Source organism: Rattus norvegicus, chromosome 10, assembly GCF_021556685.1.
Source record: "Rattus norvegicus strain SHRSP/BbbUtx chromosome 10, alternate assembly SHRSP_T2T, whole genome shotgun sequence".
Lineage (NCBI taxonomy): Eukaryota > Metazoa > Chordata > Mammalia > Rodentia > Muridae > Rattus > Rattus norvegicus.
In genome coordinates, this window is record NC_141543.1 from 88,192,882 (window position 1) to 88,217,411 (window position 24,530).

Consider the following 24,530-nt stretch of genomic DNA (forward strand, 5'->3'; position numbering starts at 1 on the left):
AGAACAAAACCATGCCACCTGTGTGGATGTTCAAGAAGCCAGGTTTCTGTTTAACTCAAAGATACCTTTGCATGCCTCTGGAGGTGATGTTTCCCTTTCTCTAAAATTGTTTAACCAGAGACAAGGTGTATATTCTGTTGGAGTTGGGACAGAGAAGTGGGGTAAAAAGTTGGACTAAACTTTCTTTCAAATGTTATCCTTCTGAGATGCAAGGGAGATCAGGTGAGAGGGACCCTGCCTAGCATGTACAAGGGCCTTGGTTACATACCTAGCACGTAAAACAGAACAAACAAACTAAGCATTTTCAGACCATGTTGTGCTGATAAAAGCATAGGACAAGTTAGCTGCTGGCAGGGCCAGGAAGGCAGGCAGTCGGTCTCCTAGGAGGCTCTCAAGATTCGTTTACTTAACAAAGCTTGGTGAATGATGATGCCCTTCCTGCATTATGAAACACAGAGGCATGCAGTGGAGCAGAGTAAAAGGAAGTGTAGCAAAGACAGACCAGGACTTCCTCACCGGCTTCCTAATCACCTCTCTCCCTCTGTAGCCCTGGATCAATCAGTTTGGAAACCTGGTTGGGCTCAGAGTTCTCAACCTGTGGGTCATGACCCCTCTGAAGGGGTGTCAATTGGCCCTTTCATAGGAGCCTCACACCAGATATTCTGCATATCAGATATGTGCATTATAATCCATAATAGCAAAATTACAGTTATGAAGTGGCAACAAAATAATTTTATGGTTAGCAATCCCCACACTTAGGAACCATGTCAACTGGTCACAGAACTAGGAAGGTTGAGAGCCACTGGGTCAGAGGGGAACTGCTCTCCCGCTGAGGCTGCGGGCTGCTGCTCCCGGCTGCATGCCTCATCTTAGTTGCATTTTCCTCCCCAGCTGGCTCTCAAAATACTTCTTTAGTCTAAAACCACTATGGGTGTCTCCTACTGTCACTGAGAGCTTTGTGTGGTCCCTGGGCAATCAAATGGGAGAAACATTTCCCTGCCACTGCAGAATTGTATTCTGGAAAGAGAAAGAGAAGGAAAGAGAGAAGTACTTCTGGTTGGTGTGTAAGTGGATGTGGTTAAGGAGAGACACACCCGCAGATTCTCCGAGCAGCCTCTCTTCGTCTGGAACCCTGTGTTTAGAATTTGTAATGTGGGGGTTGGGGATTTAGCTCAGTGGTAGAGCGCTTGCCTAGCAAATGCAAGGCCCTGGGTTCGGTCCCCAGCTCTGAAAAAAAGAAAAAGAAAAAGGAAAAAAAAAAAAAAAGAATTTGTAATGTGGATGCAAGTCATGCTTGACCCTTCCTCCACACCACTGAAAGCACCGAGTGGAACAGAAAGCCGCAGAGGGGCTCACATGTAATTCTGCAATTGCTTCACACCACTTCCACTACACTACACAGTTTTCTTTCTGTGTGAGGGCCGGACCCAGGGTCTCACATATGTACGGCAAATGCTATATATATATGTGAACTATTTCCAGCTCATCCAACATTTTTTAATAATCCCACGGTATGTGGTCGCTGAAACCTACAATTTAGCAATATAGGTAATAAGAATTACTGTATATTTCTCCTTTTTTACATTTATTTATTTTGTGTGTGTTTGAACACATATGAAAGTTACAGAACAATTTGGAACCAGTTCTTTCCACCACGTGGGTTCTCCAGGTACTGAACCCTGGTTATCAAGTTCGGCAGCAATCACCTTATCCTCCACTGAACCATATCTCACACCCTTACCAAATATTCTTGAAAGAAAAAGCATGCACGTCTCTCAGCTGTAGAATCTGGATCTTATTATTAATTCATTTCCGCTAACACTCCCTAAGTCTCCAGGCTGAAGGCTGGCAGTCATCTTTGATACAAGCAAAATGACCAGCACATCTCGGCCCCAAGAAGTCCTGAGGGGCTGAATAAGGTGGCAAGGAGGAAGGAGTATCAGGTAACTGAGGGACTCGACAGAACCCAAAGCTGACAGAAAAGCACCTAATTCCCAGACTCCTCATAGCATCTGCCTCCCTCATATCCCTCTAGTACAGCCTTCGCCCCCTGCTGTCCTCTCCAAACCTCCCTCCACTCTGCGGGCTGCTTCTACCAGGTCACCAGACCTCGCTCATGGCTGCCCCCCTGCCAATTCACTCCATCACTAAAATACTGACATTCTTCAACAAGTGTCCCTTCTCACCCAAGATCTCTTTCCTTAGGGGACTGTGTCTGTTCACATGGCTTCAGACAGCTTCCACGGGTTCATTCCCAGGTCTGTGTTCAGCCCAGCCCTCAGTGGCCCTTCCCTGGGTCGGCCAGACACTCCCAACCCAGAGCACTCCCTCCTGACCGGTTTGTTCTTCCCTCCCAGCCTCCATGGCCCTCCCTTTGGATCCCAGGAGCTTATCTCTGCTGCCCTTCCCTTGCTTACGGCTCTTCTGTCCTTTCTAGCTGATGCTTGGACCTTTAGGCCAGTTTTCATTTTCCTCCCTAGCAAAATTTATTGACAGCCATTTTGTAACAGGTATATCATGTCTTTGGGATCCTTTCTGGACTGAGATGAAGTCAGGACTTTGCTAGCATCCAGCACCCATTACAGTGAGAGCAGGCCTAAGGTATGGATGGGGTAAGGACCTGCTCTTCTGAGTAAGCTGTGCTGGTCTTCACTGAACTGCTGATACCAGCTCTGGTTCCTGGTACAGTTCTGGGAGAGGAGGAAGAATAGTCTTTGGAATGTGTGGTTGTAATGTCAGCAGGACCCTGAGCATTACCCTCCTGGTGGACAGTTGGGGCCTCGTCATTCTTGGTACCAGTTTCTCTCCTTTCTGTTCGCTAATCCATGGCATGGTCCTTGCTTAAATGACCTCTCAGCTCAGGCAGAACTCCCACCCTCAGCCTCCAGGGCAGCTTTCAACCTCTGGCCCACTCTATCCAGTCAGGTCACTTTGGGAAGACTAAACTCGGAGCCCTACCCAGCCTCTCCCCTGACTACACCTCCCCCTTAGTTTGCGGAAGCTCCACTGATAAGCTGAGAGGAACCAAGCACCCAGCCTCCTCCCTCCTTGTCTGCCATTCTCTCTCCTGAGCCTGAAGCCAGCACTGTCCCTTTGGCCATTTAGAATCCCTAAAGGTTGTTTCTCACTTACTCTCCAGAAGCAGATGACCTTGTTGGGTGCCAGTGCGCACTCCTGTGGCACCCTTGGCAAAGCTGGCCTCACCATAGAGTAGGGAGCTTAGGTGGCTCTATGCTGGAGGGGTGGGTGGGCTTTCTCTGGCCGACATTAACAGGAAGGACCCTGAGCCCTGGTTATCAGGCTGTCCTAGGATGGACTGGCTCAAAGTCCACACTTGGACCCTAGGCTACTGGGCCGTTATTTTTTTTTTTTTAAATCCTTCCCAGCTATGGCTTCCTTAGCCCTCCACTATGGTATTTCCCTAGTAGGAATTTCGCTCTGCACAAACAGTCCTTCTGGTGGCTATTTTGGTCAGTCTGGCTGGGCCAGAAGCCAGTAAAGCAGTTCCTAAGGCCAGGTTTTCCCAGTTGCCTAGCCTGGAAGAATTCAGAGCTGGTGAGGGAAAAGCAAGCCACGGCTGGTTTTAAAGAACAAAACTGGACCTCCAGGGAAACTGGTGAATGAATCAGCCTGGATGGAGGGTGGAGGGAGCAAGCTGGGCTGGGACAGACTCCAAACTGTCCGGAAAACTGAACACCCAGCAATCTCACACAGGAAGATGACGTTCACGCCTTTCATTGCAGAACTCTGAGCAGAGGCTACTAATGCCACAGGCCAAAAGGAGAGAACAGATCTCTCCATCCCAACCCTGACCCCACCACTCAGCCATGACCCTGGGATGTACATAGGACTTTATCAAGAAGTTACCCTTCCAGGGGTTGGGGATTTAGCTAAGTGGTAGAGCGCTTGCCTAGCAAATGCAAGGCCCTGGGTTCGGTCCCCAGCTCCGAAAAAAAGAAAAAAAGAAAAAAAAAAAAAGAAAAGAAGTTACCCTTCCTTTCTGAGCGGTGCTTCCTAACCTCTCAAACTCCTCAGTCACCAAGTAGTTTGACTCCTTACTCCTGTGGTTCAACTTACCTTTTTTATTTTTTACATCTTAAACACATTTTATTTCTGTGTACATGGGTGCACATTTGTGTATGGCTACACATATGCCATGGCCACCAGGTGGAGGTCAGAGAACACCTTTTGGAAGGTGTTTCCCTCCTTCCCTCATGTGGGTGCTGGGACTGAACCCATGTTGTCAGACAGCCTGACATGACAGGCTAACCCCTGGAAGCACTAAGCTAACCGGCAGGCTTCCAACCTAACTTTTCAACATCAGAGCACACGAAAGCATACTCATAATGGTGTCTGCTGCTTTTAGTACAGTATTCAGTAAGTTACGTGATATACATTTCGTTATAAAATACTTTGTGGTAAATGACTTTGTCCGACTCTCAGCAAACCTACGCAGTCTTTGGTTTTTGCGATAATGTCTCAAAAAGTTCAAGCTGGCCTCCAATTCACTGTGAACCCCAGGATAACCCTGAATTCCTGCTCCTCCACCTCCACGTCCGTAGTGCTGTAAATACAGACGGACATCGCTACACTGGTTTTTAAACCAATGTAACGTACTGGAAGGTTAGATATAGTAAAATGCATGTTTAACTTCCAGTCTTTTCAGTTTACTTTAAATCTATCCAAGGAAGCCAGGTATGGTGCTGAACACCTTTAATTCCAGCACTCAGAAGGTAAAGGCAGGCAGATTTCTGTGAGTTCGAGGTTAGTCTGGCCTACAAAGAGAGTCCAGGACAGCTAGGGCTATACAATAAAACCCTTCTTGAAAAAACAACAAACAAAAAAACTATGCAAGAAATAGCTTCATCCTAAGGCCAGGAGGCTCTGCACTAGGTGTTCCTAGTTACTCCCCACAGTCATTCCTCAACTTGCTCCAGTGAGGCTGGACTAACTCATTCATCCAACCAAACTTGCTAATGCTACCAGACCTCGTATTACTGAATCTAACTGCTAACTCCTAGACCTGAGCCCTCATCTATTTGTGATCGGACAGCTGACTGTTCTTGGTCCTAGAAATAGTTATTTTATGGTTCCCACGACAGCCTCCTACCCTGCAGGTTACTTCTAAATCTCTGATGATTTTTCCTCTCTTTTCAAATTCTAGGCAATTACATTCTAAGCCCCAGACTCCACTTCAGGACCTATATTTCTGTCTTATATGTTTTCTGGTGATTTCTCCAACTCTCATGGCTTTCCTTTTTTTTTTTTTTTTTTTTTTTTTTTTGGAGCTGGGGACCGAACCCAGGGCCTTGCGCTTCCTAGGCAAGCGCTCTACCACTGAGCTAAATCCCCAACCCCTCTCATGGCTTTCAATACAATCGCTGCACAGTCTCTATAATGATGACTCGAGTTTCCGTCTCCAGCCTTTGCCTTCTGCCTGCTGCTGACGTTCTCACTTGAACATACTAATGGGCATCTTGAATATATGCAGCCCTGAATCGTGTTTCTTATAGCTCCTAATTCCATGCTTCTTCAAATATTCCCCACTGCAGCAAATGCTAACCCCATCCTTCCGGCTGCCCAACCCTAAGACCTTGGACTTATCTTTGATTTTGTTTTTTTCCACATGTGGGAACAAACACTTCTAGCTCTAACTTCAAACCACATTCCAAACATGAAGCTTCCATCTCAACACCTAAATCACCTAAATCCACATCTGTACCTGGGCAGCTGAGAAGCCACTGATCTGCCAGTCTGTTCTCAACACATCAAACATACATGAAGCCACACCACTACTCTGTTCAGAGGCCATCAAGAGCATCCCATCAGACAGCAGAGCTCCAACCACCACGCACAGGTCTATGTGACCTGACTTCCTGTCCTCTCCAAAGTTCCTGGGCCCTTGTGCCAGGTTCTTCTGCTTGCCGCCACATCTGCTTGGGTTCAGCCTTCTCCCTCACTCTAGACAGAACTGGTTCAACAATGCCCATCACTTTCAGGGTTCCATGAAGTCCCCATCTTAAGGCATCCCTGAACGCCCTGTGGAAACTGCCTCTCCCACACATTTTCCCTCCTTTCCTCCCCCCTCCCTCCCTCTCTATTTTTATCCCTAGCACTTACCACTTCCCAGCAAGTACTCATTAGTTACTTAATTACTGTCTTATTAAGAATGCAAATTTCCTAAAGGCAAGGGTTTCTCTTTTCCTCACTGATGTACCTCTAGAACTTAGCACACAGTTGGAGCTTTATATATTTGCTTAATAAATTCGTGAATAAATGAATCCTGAAGGAATGCAGAGGAAGTGATGTTAAATGGAGTTTAGAAACCAAGGAGGGCTGGGGTGTGGCTCAGTGCTAAAGTGCACCAAGCCCCAGTCCCATCCCCAGTACTCAATACAGTTAAGTGTGGCCGTGCCTATATGAGCTGTATGTAGCAGGTCAAACACTTCAGTGCAAGTACGTCAACCCCACAGATAGCACTACAGCTCCAGGCTACACTTCTACCATTTCCAGTTAGCGCACGCATGGGGGGACATCGGTCAGACCATGAGAACATCTAAATGTGAACACTCTTCTGTCTCATTCTGAATTATTTTCTTCCAAGCATGGCTGCTGTCATTCCTAGTTTGCTTGTGGCCTGGGTAACAAGGCATCAATTTGGGGGCAATGGGATGATGGGAAGCAGCCCCAGGAAATCATGAAAAGCCTTTCCAATTAAGAACAACCATCTGTAATGGGATTCAATACCCTCTTCTGGTGCATCTGAAGACAGCTACAGTCTTCAGTGGACTATACATTCATAGAATAAACGAATAAATCTTAGGAAAAACAAAAAGACTACTGGGACTCAGAATTCTGTTGTAGAGAACAGGAGAAATAAAAGCAGGAGTCATCCCCAAGAATTTCCTTAAACACAGACGAGCTGCCTTTTTTTGCTTCAGCAGTGTCTCCATGAGTCACTCAGCTCCTCCAGGCCAGGATCAGCTCTGAAATGAGTAGCGGCTTCCCTTCCCTGGAGAGGGGAAGGCTCACTTGTACTCACTCTTCTAAAACCTGGGTGTCTGGTTTTTGGTTTGTTGTTTTTGTCCCTCCTACTTCTAATTAAACATAAACCAGAGGCAGAACTATTTCACTTCTAATCGGGTGACCTACTAGCTATTTCCTAATCCCTATTCCTAGTCTCAAGAGGAGCCACTCTGTGATTTTACCAAACCCACAAGGAGGTGACAATCCCAACGAGCAAGTTCTAGAAAGACATTTAGAAACATGCAGTGATTGCTAATTCTTCCCAATTTCACTCCGTGGCTGACATGAATGGCACCTGAAGGGCCTAAATCACCACCCATAGGCAAACTGGCGTCTCAAAGGACTTAGCCTTGGCCACCCAAGCTGAGCCTCTGCACTGTAACGTAGCAGCCGCTGGCCCGGCCCAGCAAGCCATCTTGATGCTGAAACAGGGAGCTAAGAGATGAGATGCACATCATCTGACTCCAACGCTGGGCTTCCAAGCAAGCTTGTGTAGTGATATGACAGTGATGTCTCAGTGCTGCCAAGAGCTCTCTCTGGGGTACACAGAAAAGCAGCAAGATGGAATACTTTGCTCATCTGCAACCCCTGCACCAAGCAATGGCTCATCTGAGAGCATGCCAGCCTGGAGTGCACCCCGAGGAGAGGCACAGTGATGCTTGTGACAGTGACGGAGTGCCTTCCAGAAACATACTGAGAGGTCTGGCTGCCCCGAGATGCTGGTGCCGATTCTGAGCTTGCTCTGGTATTTTGTTTTTTACCTCCAGGGTCCCATGAAGCAGTAGAAAAAGTTTACTCCTTCACCATTTGTCAACTGGAACAAATCTACCACAACATCAGAGAGCTTCTCCTCAAGAATGACCCCCAAGCCCCATTCTTACTTAGCCTGGTGTGCTCCATACTTTCAGCCACTTTTCCCTTCCCACCAGGCTCCAAAAACCCATGACCCTTCTGCACGGGGACCTTAGGAAAGCTGCTCACGGAAACATCTGCTGGTTATGAAGTCAGCTCCCTGAGAGGCACAACTGCAACTACATTTCAGAAACAAAGGCCTCAGCACTGGCTGTGGGAGGAACAGAGGAAGAAGTACAGGAGGGAGGTGGGCCACGCAGGGACAGCAGTACACAGAAGCACCTGTGTGATGCAGTTCTCAGCACACCACTTATTTGGCCCACCCTGTGGCTAAAGAATTCCTGGTGTTTGTTTCTTCATTTGAGACAAGGTCTTGCTATGCCCAGGTTAGCCTGCAACTCACTAAGTAACCTAGGCTGGACTTGAACTCTCAATCTTCCTGCCTTAAGCTCGAATACATTAGGATTGGGTGCATCAACCATCCCCAGCCTGGGTTCCTGGTTTAGAATATCCTAAGAAGTTCACAAATCCTTTAAATCATCCAAAGACAGAGTCCAGACATGCCACTCAGTAAACGTATAAGGAAGTATATGACCTAACAGATCACTCCAAGTTCATAGCCCAACAAGGCTTAAAATTAGGCCACATGATGCAGTCAATCAGACGTGCTCACAACACTCCATACAACTTTTACAGCCAGGTCTCTGCCTCTTCTACTCTGTGGCCATCATCCGCTTGATCTAAAATAATGGCTGATGTTTTCTGTGTCTGCAAGCCAAGGCTGCAGTTTGAGTGTAGACAGAACACAGAAGCGATGGGACTGAAGGAAACGTAGGAAAAAACATGCCATTTCTGTAGAAATGGGAGAGCTCAGGGTCTAGAAAACTGCTACGGTTTACTAGGTGGCTGTAAGAAACTTTAAGCACTGTTCTAAGGGCCACAGTTGGGCAACACTTGCTTAAAGAAAGCTCGGGGATTGCCACATATCCATTGACGGTCAGACTGTCACTGCTTGGTACAAAAGACTATAACTTCTCCAAAACACTTAACCACCAGAAGAACTAAGATATTCAAAACCAAAATACTAGCTAACTTGCTTACTAACTTCCCTACCTGCTGGAAAGTCACGGACTTTTTACCCAAACATCTGCCATATAATCTTTTCACTGCTTCTCTTCGCTTTGACAGGCCCAAATTTTTTGCTATTTTTTTAATACATGTATTGGTTTTGCGCTCTCGCGCTCTCTCTCTCTCTCTCTCTCTCCCTCCCTCCTGTGTGTGTGTGTGTGTGTGTGTGTGTGTGTGTGTGTGTCTGTGTGTGTGTCTGTGTGCATCATAACAGTGTTGAAGTTGTTTCTCTCCTTCCAGGTGGGACACAGGGATTGAACTCAGGTAATCAGACTTGGCAGCAAGTGTCTACCCACTGGGCCTTCTCAGTGATCCTGGCCCAGAGTTTAGATCCAATCTAAGTAGAGGCTGTCTCTGTGATATCAGCTGAGATGTCAAACTCTTCCCCTCAGAGCAGCTGGTGCCCGGGAAAGACCCAGTTATGGACAAATCCTAGTTAGTTTTCTTTGGCAAAGAGTCTGTGTCTTTAGCAGCCTCGCTTGGGAGCTCCTAACAGTGTCAGAGAAGCTTATTCTTCCTTATGGCTGATGGGTTTAACCAAAGAAGAAATCTCTGTACAACCAAGCAGAAGGACTAGAAGTAGACAACTCGTCGATCACCTCAGGCAAAGATAATTCATGCTGACTGGTACTGATGTCTGTCTGGTCACTAGAGACCAAGCAGATGCTAAAGCACAGGGATCTCAAGTTCAAGGCCTAACAGATCACAGGACGAATACTCGACAACCAGGGCTTCATAGCAAGACCGTGTTTCAACTCCCTGCCACCTAAATAAGAAGTCACTGCAACACTGACATAAGCCCCACTGAAAGGTTCTGAGATCAGCTCCGTTCACTGTCCTTAAAAGAAAACAAGACACTGCACTTACATTCATCACCACAGACAATGGACTTCTTTGTGTCAATAATGGAAAATGCTACTGTGGTCTGGGCTCCCTCATTCCCTCTGCCAGTTCACCGTGGACTGGCTCACCCTAACCCTTCTAGCTCTAAAAATCCCATCCAAGACAGCTCTATGCTGACGAGACAACTCAGCCAGAGAGATGCTTGTCTAACATTTGTGACAATCAAGATTCAACCTTCATCACCACAGAGGGTGGGGGTCAACTCAGGGCTCTGTCCTCTATAATGCCCAGGACCTTCTAGGGCACAGCATGAAACAGCTGTAGACCGTTCCTGCCAGCACACACTGAAACGTTAATCGCCTTTCTGCAATGAAATCTGTATAAAGGAGACCTCGGGCCAATTTGTGGCTCACAGCTATGGTCTGCTTCTCTCCTCTTTGACAGGCCTCCACAGACCCAAACCTTTTTGATAGGTAATGAATGATCCAGTAACCTCCTAAAAAGGAGGAAAGTTCAGGAGAAAAACCAAACGGAGTTCCCCTGGATCAAGTTAATTATGAAACGATTGATCATGACAGACTGTTAGAACCAAAACCAAGGAATGTAGTGAGGACAGGTTTCTCAAATGCCCAGGGCAGAAGACACTTCCTTTTCTACTAAAATTAGAAAGGCACTGGGAAAGAAACCTAAAAAGGAAGGGAAGAAGCTGAGCGCCATTAAGCCAGCAACGCGGATGGAGGAAGAAAGCGAACATCTATTTTATTTCTTAGGTCATCTCTTTACGAGCGATAGCGCCTACGCTTTCTTGGAATTCCAGTGCATTTTTGCCCCACCCCCCCCCCAAGGGGCATCGGGCCATAGTCTGGGAGCTCTGTCAACAAGTTCTCAAACTTCTAAAATTCCAAGAGCTTGCAGACACCTAGCCGCAGGCTCAAGGGTCCAGGTATAAACATTAACAGTCGGTTTTTCACTTAGCAGTCAACTGCCTAGGGAGTTCCCTCTCGTCCTGACACCGTCTGGGACTGCGGTGGCCCGGCCAGCAGGCTGCAGCTCAGACCAGCAGGGCCCATTTGACTGGCACCACCTAGATTTCAAGCCTTGGCTGCCCACAGGACGAGCCCGAGGGGGCGTCTGCCGCCTGCATGGAGCAAACTCGGGCGCAGGCTGAAGGCCCGGCGGGACCCGGGCAAAGGGGCGAAGGAGGGGTACCAGGCTCGCCCCGCTGCCCGCGCCTTCTGCCAGCCCCGGAAGCGCCGCCCTCCCGCCCGGGGCTCCGAGGGGCGGGGAGTCTAACGCCCCCTTCCGGGTGCCTCCGCCCGGCCGGCCAGCCGCGCTCCTCCTCCGGGCGGGAATCCTTCCTCCCCCGCCCCTCCCGTAGCCGGGCCCCGGAGCCAGTCCCAGTCCCAGGGGGGCACCCCCGGTTCCGGCCTCCCCTCCCCGAGGCCTCTGCCCGTCTTCCCGACCCTTGAGGGCCGGGAAGACGCCGCCGGCAGACGCCAGGACCCACCGCTCATTACGACATCTTCCTCCCTGGCCTCCGCCGCCTCCGCCGCCACCGAGAGCCTGACACCGCCCGCCTAGCACCCGCCAATCCCGGAGCCCGCCACCGCCCGAGCGACGGCAGCTCTTACCAATAAGCGCTCGGTACATTGGGGACCGACAGCATTTTTAACCAATCACTGGGAAGCATCTAGAGTGACGTTGGTCTGGCCAATAGAGCTACGAAGTGTCACTGATAGACGGTAGTAGTCACCAACCGGAAATTAACTGAGGAATGAACGACGTATCCTTTAGCCAACTGGCGGGAGGCAAAGTCCCGCCTGTTAGGAGGTTGATGGACAGCAACAGGAAGCTGGATGAGGAGGGGCTTAGCTGAGAAGTGTTTCTGTATTGGTCGGAATTGACCTTCCACCCACCTCTAACCCAGAAGATGAGTGATAGATCTGCCCTAAAGCCAATCAGAAGTGCTACTGTGAAATGCCCCATAAAGAGCTTATACATCTCTTAATACAGTCTGGCATGGAGAGGCTCTAGTGTAGCCATCGGGTACCCGGTGCCCAGCGCCCGGTGAGAGCATCGCCTTCACCTCAACCCCTCGCCCACCGTCACCTGTGGAGAGTCGATGACCTGGCGGGAGTTGGGTTACCTGGGACTTCCTAAAGGGGACTGTCATGTCAACTCAAGCCCCTGTTAATCTTCACTAATGTTTCACAGAGCTTCCCTGATCCACTCGGCTTCAGAAGGGCATGTCTGAGCCTATATCAAAAGCAGATTCCTAGGGTCGTCCCTAATCACATTTGCCACTTCTCGGGGGTGCCTAGAAACTGTATTTTAACCTGCGTCTCAGGTGGGCGGAATTGCACGCTGGAGTCCTGCTCGGTCTCTGCCTCATTTCCTCCCGAATGAGGTGCTGTGCTTGACAAGCACCCCAGGTAGGTTTATCTTTCTCTTCCAGGCCCTCTGCGAACGACTAACTTGGGCAGGCTTCGCGTGGCATCGAGAGGGAATTCACACTGCCTTCAGACCTGCGAGGGCAGGAAACCCCACACCCCACCTGCAGTGAACCCTTAGACGCCTGTTGAAGCCAGAGCACTTACACCTCCGCCTCAGTAGTACCCTTCCTGGTTTTTGTTTTGTTTTGTTTTGTTTTGTTTTGTTATTTTAACCCACAGTGAGAAAAAATGTTTTACATCCGGTAAACTTTGTTCTAAGAGCATAACAAAGCTTCCCAAGTCAGCATTTGAGAGACATTGATCACAGGTAGATAAGACACACATCCCTGCTGGGGTCTGAGTTGGACCTTTTGTGGTGCTGAGGATCCAATGCCCAGCACCAAGCATGAACTAATCATTTGAGCTCCTCCGCTCCCATTTGGTTTTCTCTTAGCCTCTTGTATCTTCCTTTTCCTTCTTTCCTTCCTGTCACTTCGAAGGAAAGGTTGTTGAGCTAAAGTGATAGCAAAATAAAAGAGCCAAGCTGGGTGTCAGTAGCCCAGGCCTTTAATCGCACCAGGGAGGCAGAGGCAAGCAGATCTCTGAGTTTGAGGCCAGGCTGGTTTACAGAGTGAGTTCCAGGATAGCTTGGACTACATGGAGAGACCCTGTCTAAAGTAAAAACCACACACACACACACACACACACACACACACACACACACACACACACCAACAAAGCCAAAATCCACCCCACACACTAAACAAAAAACCACAAACACAAAAACAAACAAGCAGTAAAGAGCCAAGTGGTTAGAATGTAGTAATTCGGAATCACCAATCTACCTCTCTCTGGTTTGTTTTCGAAACACCAGCCATCAGATGCTACCCTTGTTGTAGCTAAAATCCTTCCCTTGGGGCTGGGAAGATGTCACTCGCTGCTCAAGCACGAGCAAGAGGCCTGAACTCAGAACCCAGGCGAGAAGCTGGACTTCAGCATCTGAAACCCCATCCCTCCCTTGTGAGGTTGTGACAGAGACTGGCTGCAGTTGGCCGGCCGCCAACCTTGCTCCAGGCTTTGGGAAACACAGCAACAGAGCAGGACAGTGTATGTCCTGCTCTGGCCTCGGCGTGCACAGGAATGCCCATACGCCATTCCTTCCTTGGGCCTCTGTCCTGTATAAAATCAAAGGTTTCTGCTTGAGCCGGGTCCTTCCCCCTTACACATACCCTCCACACTCTTGTCTTTCATGTCTTTCCCTACTTTCTTTGATTCCTTAATCACAGTCTCTAAACACATAGGTCTTTTCCTAAGGAGTTCCCTTTCTTCTTAGGTAGGCCTTTCCTTTGTAGTGGTGAACGCCTTAAAGGCCCTGATCCAAATCTGGTCTCTTCACTCCCGCCCAGCCTGTGCTGCCCTGGACTGTCACTGACTGGCCTATATGAAAGGCTCCCTTCTCCCACTCTTCTACTCCTGTTTGTTTCAGTGCTAGGGATCAAGCCCAGGGCCTCCCACGTCCGACGGAGGCAGTCTCTACCACTGAGCTCCATTCTCCTCATGACTGCCCTAAGGGACTGAGCAACAGTGGAAGAACCTGCGCTTCTACAGGCGATGATCGGGAAATGGAGTCCGTTCATGAATCACTTTGCGAACACTTACATCTGCATAAGACTTGTTCAGCCCAGACATTCTGTTCCCAGGCGCGTTTCCAGTTTGGCTGGCTTTGCCTTGTAGCCAAGGACTCCGCCCGGATTCAGTGACTCGGGTGCATTAGGGTGCAGGGGTTTTGGTGGGGAGGTGGGGCTGACTCTCCTGCTGGGTGGAGATCTCTTCTAGGATGGAACCTGGAGGTAGCTAGCTCTATCCTTCCCAGAGGCCCTATCGTGAAGAACACATGGAGAGTGTGTGTGGGAGACAGCGAGGAAACCTTGAATTCACCAGTAGTTTCATGGTTGGGTGGTTAGTTGTTTTGGGGACAGGATCTCAAATAGCCTTGCCCAGAACTCATGATCTTCCTGCCTCTACCTCTCAAGTGCTAGTAGGCTCGCAGGCACAAAAGGTACCATTAGTTTTGAACTGAATGATTCAGCCCTTTTTTTTTTTCCGGAGCTGGGGATCGAACCCAGGGCCTTGCGCTTCCTAGGCAAGCGCTCTACCACTGAGCTAAATCCCCAACCCCGATTCAGCCCTTTTAAAGCCTGTCAAGTTCTTTGTTATTTGGGGTTTTGATTACTCGTTTTTCGTTTCTCCAGACAAGGTTTCTTTGTGTAGCCCTGGCTGTCCTAGAACTCACTCTGTAGATCAGGCTGGCCTCATCCTCACAGAAACCCACCTGCCTCTGTCTTCCGAGTGCTGGGATTAAAGGCGTGTGTGTGTGTGTGTGTGTGTGTGTGTGTGTGTGTGTGTGTGTGTGTTTTGTTTTAAGGTTTATTACTCACACACATTTTTTTCCTCACAGATCTCCATTTCCAAGTTGTTCTCTCCCGAGAGAAGGAAGAGAAGACTAGGCAGCAGGTCCCAGTATGCCTGATTTCTCCCCAGCCATGTGTTTTCTATACTGGGGGACCGAACACAGAGCCTTGTGCATGCAAAGCAAGTCCTCCTAACCACTGAGCCACATCTCCAGACTCTGGACAATATGTCAGACTCCGAAGAAAGCTTTCACCTGTTCTGAAGTTGGGCTCCTGTCTCACCCCAGGAAGTCAGTCCCTAGGGTGGGACCAAGCACCTGTATGGAGAAGACCCTCAGAAACTCCATGTATGTAAGCAAGGCACAAAAACATTTCTTCACCAAAGGCCCTGAGCCAATCCGCTCGGGCCCCTTCCTCCCTCCCTCCCTCCCTCCCTCCCTCCCTCCCTCCCTCCCTCCCTCCCTCCCTCAATATCTCCTTGTTCCACCCTACCTGTAGTGGCATTTGAAGAGCAAAGGTGGTTAGGTGGTTCCCGCTGTGTCTGCTCACATCGCCCAGAGCAGGACGCCATCTTGTCCCTGATGGGTCCGGAAGCAGGTTGTGTCAGTGCTGCCTCCAGCCGCTTCGAGCTCCCTCCTAATCCACGTTTCCACTTGTCCCCATTTCTAGCGTGCAAAGTTACTTGTTCTCCACCGCTTACAGCCTGTGTTTACCTCGACCTCCACTGCATGCCCCCCAACTCCCAGCACAGTGCCCAATAGTAGATGCACAGCCCTTGGCGGTCCTTTGAGCGCTTCTCACAGCCTTCACTCACTTTTCTCCTCAGGTTCGGCTTGCTCCATGTCTTCCCCAGCTTCAGCTTCCTGTGGAGCCCTTCTGTGCTCTCCCAACTTCCCAGCCCTCCCTGCTCTCTTCTGCATGTGGCCACCCGCCCCTGTCTATGCAGACTCCCCAGGGCTGCTGAGCGCACTGAAGGAGGCTCATGGAGTCGCATTCTCTGTCCCCAGAAAGCTGCAGATAGCTTCAAGGGCTTCCTACAGAAAGATCCGCAGGGCTCAACATTGCGCTTGGCCTATGGTCTAGAAACATGTCCCAGCAGCCTTTGTCTAAGGGCAGGCAGCCTTGGGCTCCACACTGGGTCACACCCTCTCCTACGGCCCAAGCTCGACAGGATAATCCTTCCATTAGAGCCACATCAGGCTTCTGAGGATGCTCCCCAAAACTTCTGCCTCTTCCTTTCCCTCCTCTGGTTTTCTTCATCTTCTCTCCACCTAAGGGGGAGGCCCTCCCAGACACCCCTAACGCCCCAATGCATAAACACTGACAGTGGCTTGATGGGAAAACCCTGGGCTTGGGTGAACCATGGTTCTTTTTTTTTTTTCCCCCTCTCCTCCATGATTTCTATGGTCTCTGCCACTCCAGTCTTCCAGGAATGCCAAAGGTGGACTCCCTTTTATATTCTAGCTCCCCCCACTCTGCATCCCGGTACACACATACAGCCACCAACCGCCCTTGTTGCAAACCCAGGGATACCACTTCTGTCCCTTGCCCTGACTCCCGGGTCGATGGCTGCTGGCCAACTGCCACAGAACCTCCCAGCAAGGGCATTCCAGCCATCCCTCCCATAGGGTTCTTCCTTCTTGCCTGCTTCTTCCTATCCTTCCTGGGTGGGATCTGCACCACTTCCAGAAGGAAGGGCAGGAGGAGGTGCTCCTTGGGCAGGCCTTGGGCCTCTGCACCTTTCATGTGTTGCCGCCAGAGGGCACCCAAGGCATTTCGGAAGCCCCTGACCGTGGTTTAACCTGCCCTAAGCAGGAAATACAGATAACCAGGTGGCTATTCAGGGCCTACTATTGGCCAGCCTGGGCCCTCCTTCATCCCAGGCTGTGAGAATACTAGGACCCCCCCCTACAAAGAGATTCCTTTAAGAAGAACCATTGACCTCCTCAAGAGAGCACGTTTCCATCCTCCAGTCTCTGACACCTCAGAAAACACCATCTACCTCAAGCTCCTCCAATTCAGCTCCTACTGGCCCTCTTCTAACCATGAGCACATTTCCACAGAGCCAGCAGTCCTCCCAAGAGTCCAGGCCTCCCACAGCAGACCAGAGGAATCCCTGGACTGAAAATCGTGCCGCATTTGCTAAGCAAGCATGGCCCCTCTCTGTAAAGCCACAATGAAAAAACCTCCTGAAGGGTCCGAGGGTGGGGTCACAGAGGCTACTGGCAGAGCCCCGTCACCTAGAAGCAGGACCCAGCTGGCAGAGACTCGGGAAGTGGGCGACAGTGGTGATAACAATAACAGTGATCATATTAATAATACCATCGGAGCCACAAAACGGCTGTGAAATATCCTCTAATGATCCCTTGTATTTATAGATCTCCTTCTCTTCAGAGCCATTGCCCAATTAACCCTTCCAGCTTCCCTAGAAGAGACAATTAACCCCATATTTTATGACCAGGGGAAACCGAGGCCCGAGAAGATGCTGGAGTTGGCTGAGGTCATAGTGAATTGGCAATAGCATAATTTGTAGAATGGCGCTCTTGTCCTTTCCTCTGTACCCAGAACCATATCCACACACACGTACATACTCACCGCCCATCCCGGCTCTGCCTAGCCGTCACCTCAGTGCAGGAAGACTCAGGACTTGGGCAAAGGCTAGCTGCCTGCAGTGCTGAGATCAGAGGCCTTAGGGAAAGAAGGTTTAGCCAGCGGGCAGTGGAAGCCCATCGAAGACATGGTCATTCCTGATGGGCATGGCTCCCAGGCTTTCATGGTTCTAGTCAGGACTGTTGAAAAAAGGAAGGTAGGGTCTCAGGACGCACCCCCTACACACACATCTGTCCACCCCCAACACCAGCATCTCCCTACAAAAAAGGCATAGGGCATGCCTTCTCTGTGTGCGTGTGTGTGTGCACGTGTGTGCACGTGTGTGCGCACGCACGCGTGTGTCATAAGAAGTGGAGGTTGTCCTCAGTCACTGTCCACCTCAGTTCTTTTTTTAAATATTTATTTAATGTACACGAACAACACTGTAGCTGTCTTCAGACACACTAGAAGACGGGCATCAGATCCCATTACAGATGGTTGCTGAGAACCGTGTGGTTGCTGGGATTTGAACTCAGGACCTCTGGAAGAGCGGTCAGTGCTCTTAACCTCTGAGCCATCGCTCCAGCCCCTCCATCTCAGTTCTTGACAGAGTCTCTCACTGAACTGGAACCTGGAGGTTCAGCCAGTCAGGCCAGTAAACCCCTCTGTCACCACCTTCCTAGTACCCAGGTTATAAATGTGTGCTACCACCCTCTGTTTTTGACATGGGTGCTAGAGATCTGAACTCGGGGCCTCACGCTTAGGCTGCAAGTACTCTGTCCACTGTCATCTCCCAGCCCCCTGAGGGATAGATCTTCAGAGCAGCTATAACAAGACAGTTAACCTCTTCCGTACCACAGTGCTAGAAGACAACAAGGCAGTTCCTAGCAAGAAGAGAGACAGGTCAGACCTTAGGGAGAAGGAGAAGGCAGGGGAAACAAGAAGACTTCCGAAGGGAGCTGGAGAGATGGCTGAGAGGTTACGCGCACTGACTGCTCCTCCAGAGCATCCAGATTTAATTTCCAGCAACCCACAGGGTGGCTCACTGTAACTCACACACTCGCACAGGTGCATAAGCAGGCAAGACACCAATATCCATGAAATAAATTATAAATAAATAAATCAATCAAAACAACCTTTCAAAGGATGAGCACAGTCATACGGCTCACCTGGGAGGGATCTGAGACCGTGAGGAAGAGTGTGCTGTGCGGGCAGCCCACCTAGCACTCTAGTACTCAGGCAACAACAGATCATGAGTTTCAGCCTAGTCTGTGCTACATAAGGAGACCAATATAAAAGATTGAGAAAAAGGAAAGGACTCGCGTTTACCTGCATTTGCGAGGGTTTAACCCCCAACTCCATAAAAATGAGACCTAAATATCTTTTCGGTCTGTACCAAGTTCAGGAAGCAGACCAATCTGCTGTTTGCCGCTGGCTGAGAACGGTTAGGTGCCCTAAGCTGAGAATTTGCTGTTATGAAAAGTACTGGTGACGGAACGAGACAGTGATGGAAGGGTGGGACTCTGGGCTGGAGAGAAGCTTCTGCTTGTCCTGGCCACTGAGGGTGTTGAGGGTCATTATACTGAAAGGACAACAATGCCAGCCAAAGCCTCCGCTCTGCTTGGAGCCTTTAAATTGCTGCTCCTGGCCGGGCCCCCGCCCACCAGCTAGCTTACTCCTGCCCCAGGTCCCTTCCCACTCTCCCTCTGGCCTCTGACCTCTGCCAAGCCTGCGATGGGCCCTCCCCTGCTTCCTAGTTTCACCTCTGAAACTCCAAGGCTCCACAGTGCTGAGACTTTACTAGGGCTCCCAGCTGGGTCCCACCTTTGATCTGGCTTCAAAAAATCAAGAGGCAGTAACACGGGGAGCAATTTTCCCTCGACCTGCTGCGGAGGAAGGCAGGCAGGAGGCAGGTCCTGACCAGCCCGGCCCACTCTAGTGAGAAGCTGGTGGCAGGGGGAGGGGGCCATGGGAGCAAAGCCACCTTTCCTCCCTGACTTCCTTTTCCTTCAGAGTGTGGACCCCCTTCCAGCAGAAGGAAACTTTAGGCAGCTACTTTGAGTGCTTTCTCCCCACACTGGGCTTTTCTCCTTCGTACCCCGTTGGGCTGGGTTTCTGCTTAACTTCAATCCTTTCCCTACATTCCCTGGCCTGTCCCTGGGGAGTGGCCACTGACCACACCGGGTAGGACCTGACAGTGGGCAAGTCCACCCAGCCTTGTAGGCACTTGAGACATTACTCAGATCTCTGTCCCCACAGCAGCAGGACTCTCTCAGAAGTCTGGACTCAGGTGGGGAGAAAAGTTCAGCTGGGGAAAGGAAGGGACCAGCTTCATGGTGCCTCCACAACCCAGTGATACAGGCTGAAAGCCCTGGCTCATGGTTTCCTAGCAGCCTCAGACAGAGGCCCCACCCTCTTCTGTTCAAAGGCTCTGGGTCCTCACCTGTTCCAGAGATGCTCACCTGCCCTTTTAAGTGGTTAGCAGTGTACATCCCCCATCCCCGGCTGAGGTCCTGGGCTTCTCAATGCAGGTGGGGATGGAGTCTGGGAGATGGTAAAACTCTCTAAAAGTTCAGTTGCCCCCAGTAAAGACAAGCCCTTGGAGAGCTTCCTTGGATGTGGACAAAGTAGGGGTCTGTCCTAGGAGAAACCTGGACAGCCAAGGTTAGCTGAATAAGAAGGGGGATCTGGGTTTAGCCCTCCATGGGGCAGAGTCCCTTAGAGCATTTTCAGACTCTGACTGAATTGTGAGACACCACCAAGCCAGAGATTGTGTACATTTTCACATCTCTGTCTTGCCCTCTGGACCCTTCTCCCTCCTAGAGAGGTACCTTCCCCCAACCCCCGCCCCCCATCTCCCACACACACTCTGAAAGTATGTTGCCTAAGCACTGGGACTCCTCTAGGATGTTCAAGTCCCATGTCAGCTCACACATAGTCTGGGTATGTGGGAGACGGGGCCGTGACAATTTGATAAATCTGAGCCCAGAAGTTCTGTCTAGCCTGCCAGACTACAGGGAAGACCCCTTGAGAAGTCACTTGTCCCTCATCCACCATGCCCTCCACAGTTCTCCCTGACCTGAGGGCAGAGAAGAGAGTCCAAGGAATGGAGGAAGTTGGGAGCCACCTCGTCTCCAGGGGGCGGGATCCCAAATAAAGCGATAGCCATCGTCCTGGCAGCTCCAACCTGTTCTATCGGGTGAGTAAGTTTTTTTTTTTTTTTTTTTTTTTTTTTTTTCCTAGAGGAGAAAGGTGAAGGCCTTGGTGGGGAGCTGTTCTGACTCTAAAGTGGCCTTGCAGCTCCTTGGCCCCTCCAGGCCTTGTGCAAGATCTGTAAATCTCTCACCACCCACAGGCTGGGGGGGGGTGGCGCTGAGCTGCTACTCAGACTTTCATGTCAGGGAGGTTTGATGCATGTGTTGCTTCTGGCAGGCTCCATGGCTCCTGCCTGGGGCCTCTCCCCAGCCAGTAAAAATCCAGCCCCATAAATCTTCACTGCCCCTCTGTGGGCCAAGCTTAGTCCCTCCCACTCCACACTCTACCAGCGAGCCTCTGTTTCCCCCAAGATCCTACAGAACAGAGGCAGGGAACAGAAGCCTTTGAGAAGGGACCCTCTCTGACCATCGGCGTCGGCCACTGCCACATTGCTCTTAGAACCTGTGATGGAATGGTCTCTTTCCAACTGCCAGCACTGGAAGGCCTTCCGGGGGTCTCTAGTGGCCAGTTGCCAGCATCCACCTGAGCCTCCTGAGACAGGTGGCGCTCCACCTGCCAAGCCCCCAGGTGCAGCAGTTGAGGGTGGCAAACAGCCCACAGACTGCTGCTTTCCTGGATCCAAGTAGGAAACCCAAAGAGTGGGAAAGACGGTAATGGTGGCTCACACTGATGCCTGCTCTGATGGAGTCAGGGATGAGGCGGTTTGTGCTTTGAGATGGTCTTTTTTTTATGTAGCCCAGGCTGGCTTCAATGTTGTGGCAATCCTGTCTTAGCCTCCCAAGTGCTAGGGTACAGCTGCATACCACATCACACCTGCCCAAAGCCATTTTGTTTTATTTTACATTTCATTGTTTTTGTTTGTTTTGTTTGTTTTAAGACAGGGTTTCAGGGCTGGAGAGACGGCTCAGCAGTTAGGAGTACTGACTGCTCTTCCAGAGGACCTGAGTTCAATTCCCAGCAACCACATGGTGGCTCACAACCATCTGTAATGAGAACCGATGCCCTCTTCTGGTGTCAGCTACAGTGTAGTTATAATAAATAAATAAATAAATAAATAAATAAATAAATAAATAAATAAATAAATAAATGAAGAAACGAAGAAAGGAAGAAAGGAAGAAAGGAAGAAAGAAAGAAAGACAGGGTTTCTCTATCTGTGACCTGGCTGTCCTAGAATTTGCTATGTAGAGCAGGCTGGCCGTGAACTAAGAGCTCCCCCTGCCTCTGCCTCCCGAGTGCTGGAATTGAAGGGGAATGCCAGCACAGCAGGTCCAAAGCACAGTTCTTAACTTCCAAGTCTGATGGGAAAGCCCAGATCCTCACCCTGGATGGGTGGCAAGTACTGGGTTGATCCCAGGGCCCAGGCATGAGAGAAATGCAGTTGCACCCCAGTGTCGTGCTGCCGAAAGCAATGAGGGGAGCAAAAGGAGCTGGGCGTCTCCAGCTGGGAACACTGTGTTCAAATGTCCCTGGGAAGAGAATGCAGCCCGGACAGGGGAGGTGAGGAGGGGAGGGAACCTAGAAGGTAGGAGGCTGGTGCCTAGCTCTACCCTTCCTAGAACCAGGTGTGGAAAGGCGAGAGTGGTTTTCATGCTGAAGAGGTGGTCTGTGGGAAAGAGATCTCTGTGGTGAAAGGGCTGGAGGAAGATACGGCCCCAGGGGCTCATGAACCATCTGGCTTATAGAGATCTCCCTGACAGAAGAGAGGATGCTGGGAAACCCCGGTCTGAGCCGGAAGTCATCTCACAGGGCATCACACCTGCCGTTTCCAGATCAGCTGACCTACATCCTGTTGCCTCACTCCCAATGCAGCTCAAGTCAGCGCCCATGAGGGCCGAGGCTGTAGCTCCGCGGTGCCAGTGTGTGACATTCATTATTGACACACTACTGTAGGTGCGACGCTACACCAAAGACTCCACGTGCGTGTGTGTGTGTGTGTGTGTGTGTGTGTGTGTGTGTGTGTTTTGGTTTCTTTGTTTGTTTTGTTGCGTTTTCCCTCAGTTCCTTTCACCCTTGGTTCAAAGGAGAGGCTGGGCATGTGGTGAGATTACGTAGGAATCACGCGGCAGGATGAGCCACAGGAGTCAGGGTTCCCAGGCTTCGGGTTTCTGTCCTTCACTGCAAGAAGTTCTCCTAGCAAGGCTCTGGAAAGGGGTTCCCCTGCACCTCTCCTCACCTCCTACAGAAGCCAGTAGGGATGGCCCTGGGCATTGGAGAAGCCTGCCAAGATGTCGTCTCTCCGCATCCAGGTTGCTTCCCACAGCTCCTGTGCTACCGCTAGTGCCCAGCAACCACCAGCGACTGGGCAAGAGCAAAAGTGAAGCTGACTCAGCCGGTTTCCACCCCCGCCCAGGGAAACGGGGAGCAGCCTCGGCTGGACAACAACCAATTAGGCACTTTTTATTGCCCACGCTGTCATAATCCTCAGAGCTTGGCTGGGAGGAACAAGAGGAAATGGGATAGGATGGAATTCCAAGATACCTTTAAGATCGTCCCCGCCACTTGACTGCTTCCGGCCTGCGCAGCCCACGTGAGATCAGCAAGAAGGTCTCTGGAAGAAAGCTGGGGTCTGGAGGTTCATAGGCCTATGCAAATACTGTCTGTAGCAAGAGTCCCCCTGTGTCCAGGGTTCCTCTTGTCGTTTGTAACCCAGGCAGAGGAATTGTCTCAATTTCTTTCCAGGATAGGGCTGGCTAGGCTCATTTGGTTAAAGAGGCTTCTAAGCCAGGCCGTGTTAATACATACCTTTAATCCCAGCACTTGAGATGTAGAGGCAGAGGTGGGCAGATCTCTGTGAGCGTGAGGCTAGCCTGGTCTCCAAAGAGGGTTCCAGAATGCCAGGGCTACCCAGTGAAACTCTGCCTCAAAACAAACAAACAAATAAACAAACAAAAATCAATAACAGCCAAAACAAAAGAAAATGTCTTCTCAAGAGAGGACTAGGGGCTGGTGAGATGACCAACCTGATAAGAATATTTGTTACTCCTGCAGAGGACCTGGGTTTGGTTCCCAGAACCTACATGGTGACTTACCACCATCCAGTTCTAGAGGGACCTGACCTCCTCAACTCACCTGTACAGACACCAGGCACACATATATGGTGCACATACAGGCGTGCAGGCAAAACACACACACACATAAAATAAAATCTGAGGGAAAAAAATAAAAAGAGAGGGCTCTGCCCCTTTTGCCTGCTCCCCTTCTCTCAGTTGTGTAGGGCAAAGCTATGTCCACAGTGAGTGGCTCATCTGGTCCATGGACAGTGGCCTTAAGAGCCCACATCCTGGTTGGGAAGGACAGCCATGACCTGTCAGAGCTCCCATCTCCTTCCCAGTGAATGCAGTAGTATTTCATCTGAACTTGTGAACCCTGAGAGTTTGAACCTTCTTGTGACCAGGAAGACTCTTGCTCTCTTTGTGTGTAGGGGCGACATGAAGGGAACCCAGATTTCTGGACCTTGGCAACCATGCCTGAAAAACCCCTAGCTTCTGGCAACATAGGGGGTTCTAGCCAACCTGGAGGCTCTGAGCAGGTCTGTGGTCGAGAACCCTGTGGCTATGTTGAGTCTGTCAGTTCCAAGGGGAGCTGTGAGTAGCCCAGGCTTCCTCCTGAGCATGCACTGTGGGTAGACCAAGTGGTTCTGTGCTTCAGAAGACCAAGGGGCATGGAGGATGGTTCTTCTAGCGTGATGTGCCCATCCAGTTTGTTGTAAGAGTCGGGACACAGGCAGGTCTATGGAGGCCATGATCTGTCCCAGACTGTGGATTCCAAAGTTAGCTGAAGGAGGGGAAGGGACAAGGAAGTAAAAATATACCTGGACTAAGCACACACCCACCTTCCCTATCACAGGTAGACAAGGTTCACGGTAGTCCACAAGCTGTTTCAAATACCTTCATCTCCCCTAGGTAGTGGGGAGGTGGCTATGGCTAGAGACTAGTGACTGCTGTTCAGGAGAGGTATTGCCTCTTCAGCCAGTTCATCCCTGAGGAAGGACAAGGTAGGGCTAAACACATGACACTTGGCATGGAGCCTGGGT

The 24,530-nt window shown here is 50.3% G+C and overlaps 1 protein-coding gene and 1 long non-coding RNA gene across 4 annotated transcripts in view; one reads left to right on the plus strand and one right to left on the minus strand.

The window, feature by feature from the left end:
- Sp2 (Sp2 transcription factor) overlaps positions 1-16,228 on the minus strand; it is a 29,450-nt gene extending 13,222 nt beyond the window's left edge. Inside the window, exons 1-2 of one of the 3 annotated variants that reach the window (XM_087572171.1) lie at positions 15,507-16,228; positions 15,185-15,270 (exon numbers count right to left, since the gene is read on the minus strand). In XM_087572171.1, the coding sequence (XP_087428297.1) occupies positions 15,185-15,263 (79 nt within the window). In that variant the 5' untranslated portion in view covers positions 15,264-15,270; positions 15,507-16,228. 3 annotated transcript variants of the gene reach the window in all.
- On the plus strand, positions 11,844-21,568 carry LOC102547278 (uncharacterized). Its single transcript, NR_190589.1, is given in 5 exon segments — positions 11,844-12,281; positions 13,768-14,046; positions 14,740-15,039; positions 20,350-20,480; positions 21,375-21,568. It is a non-coding gene; the product is annotated as an uncharacterized LOC102547278 (long non-coding RNA).
- Positions 21,569-24,530: the final 2,962 nt, after the last annotated feature.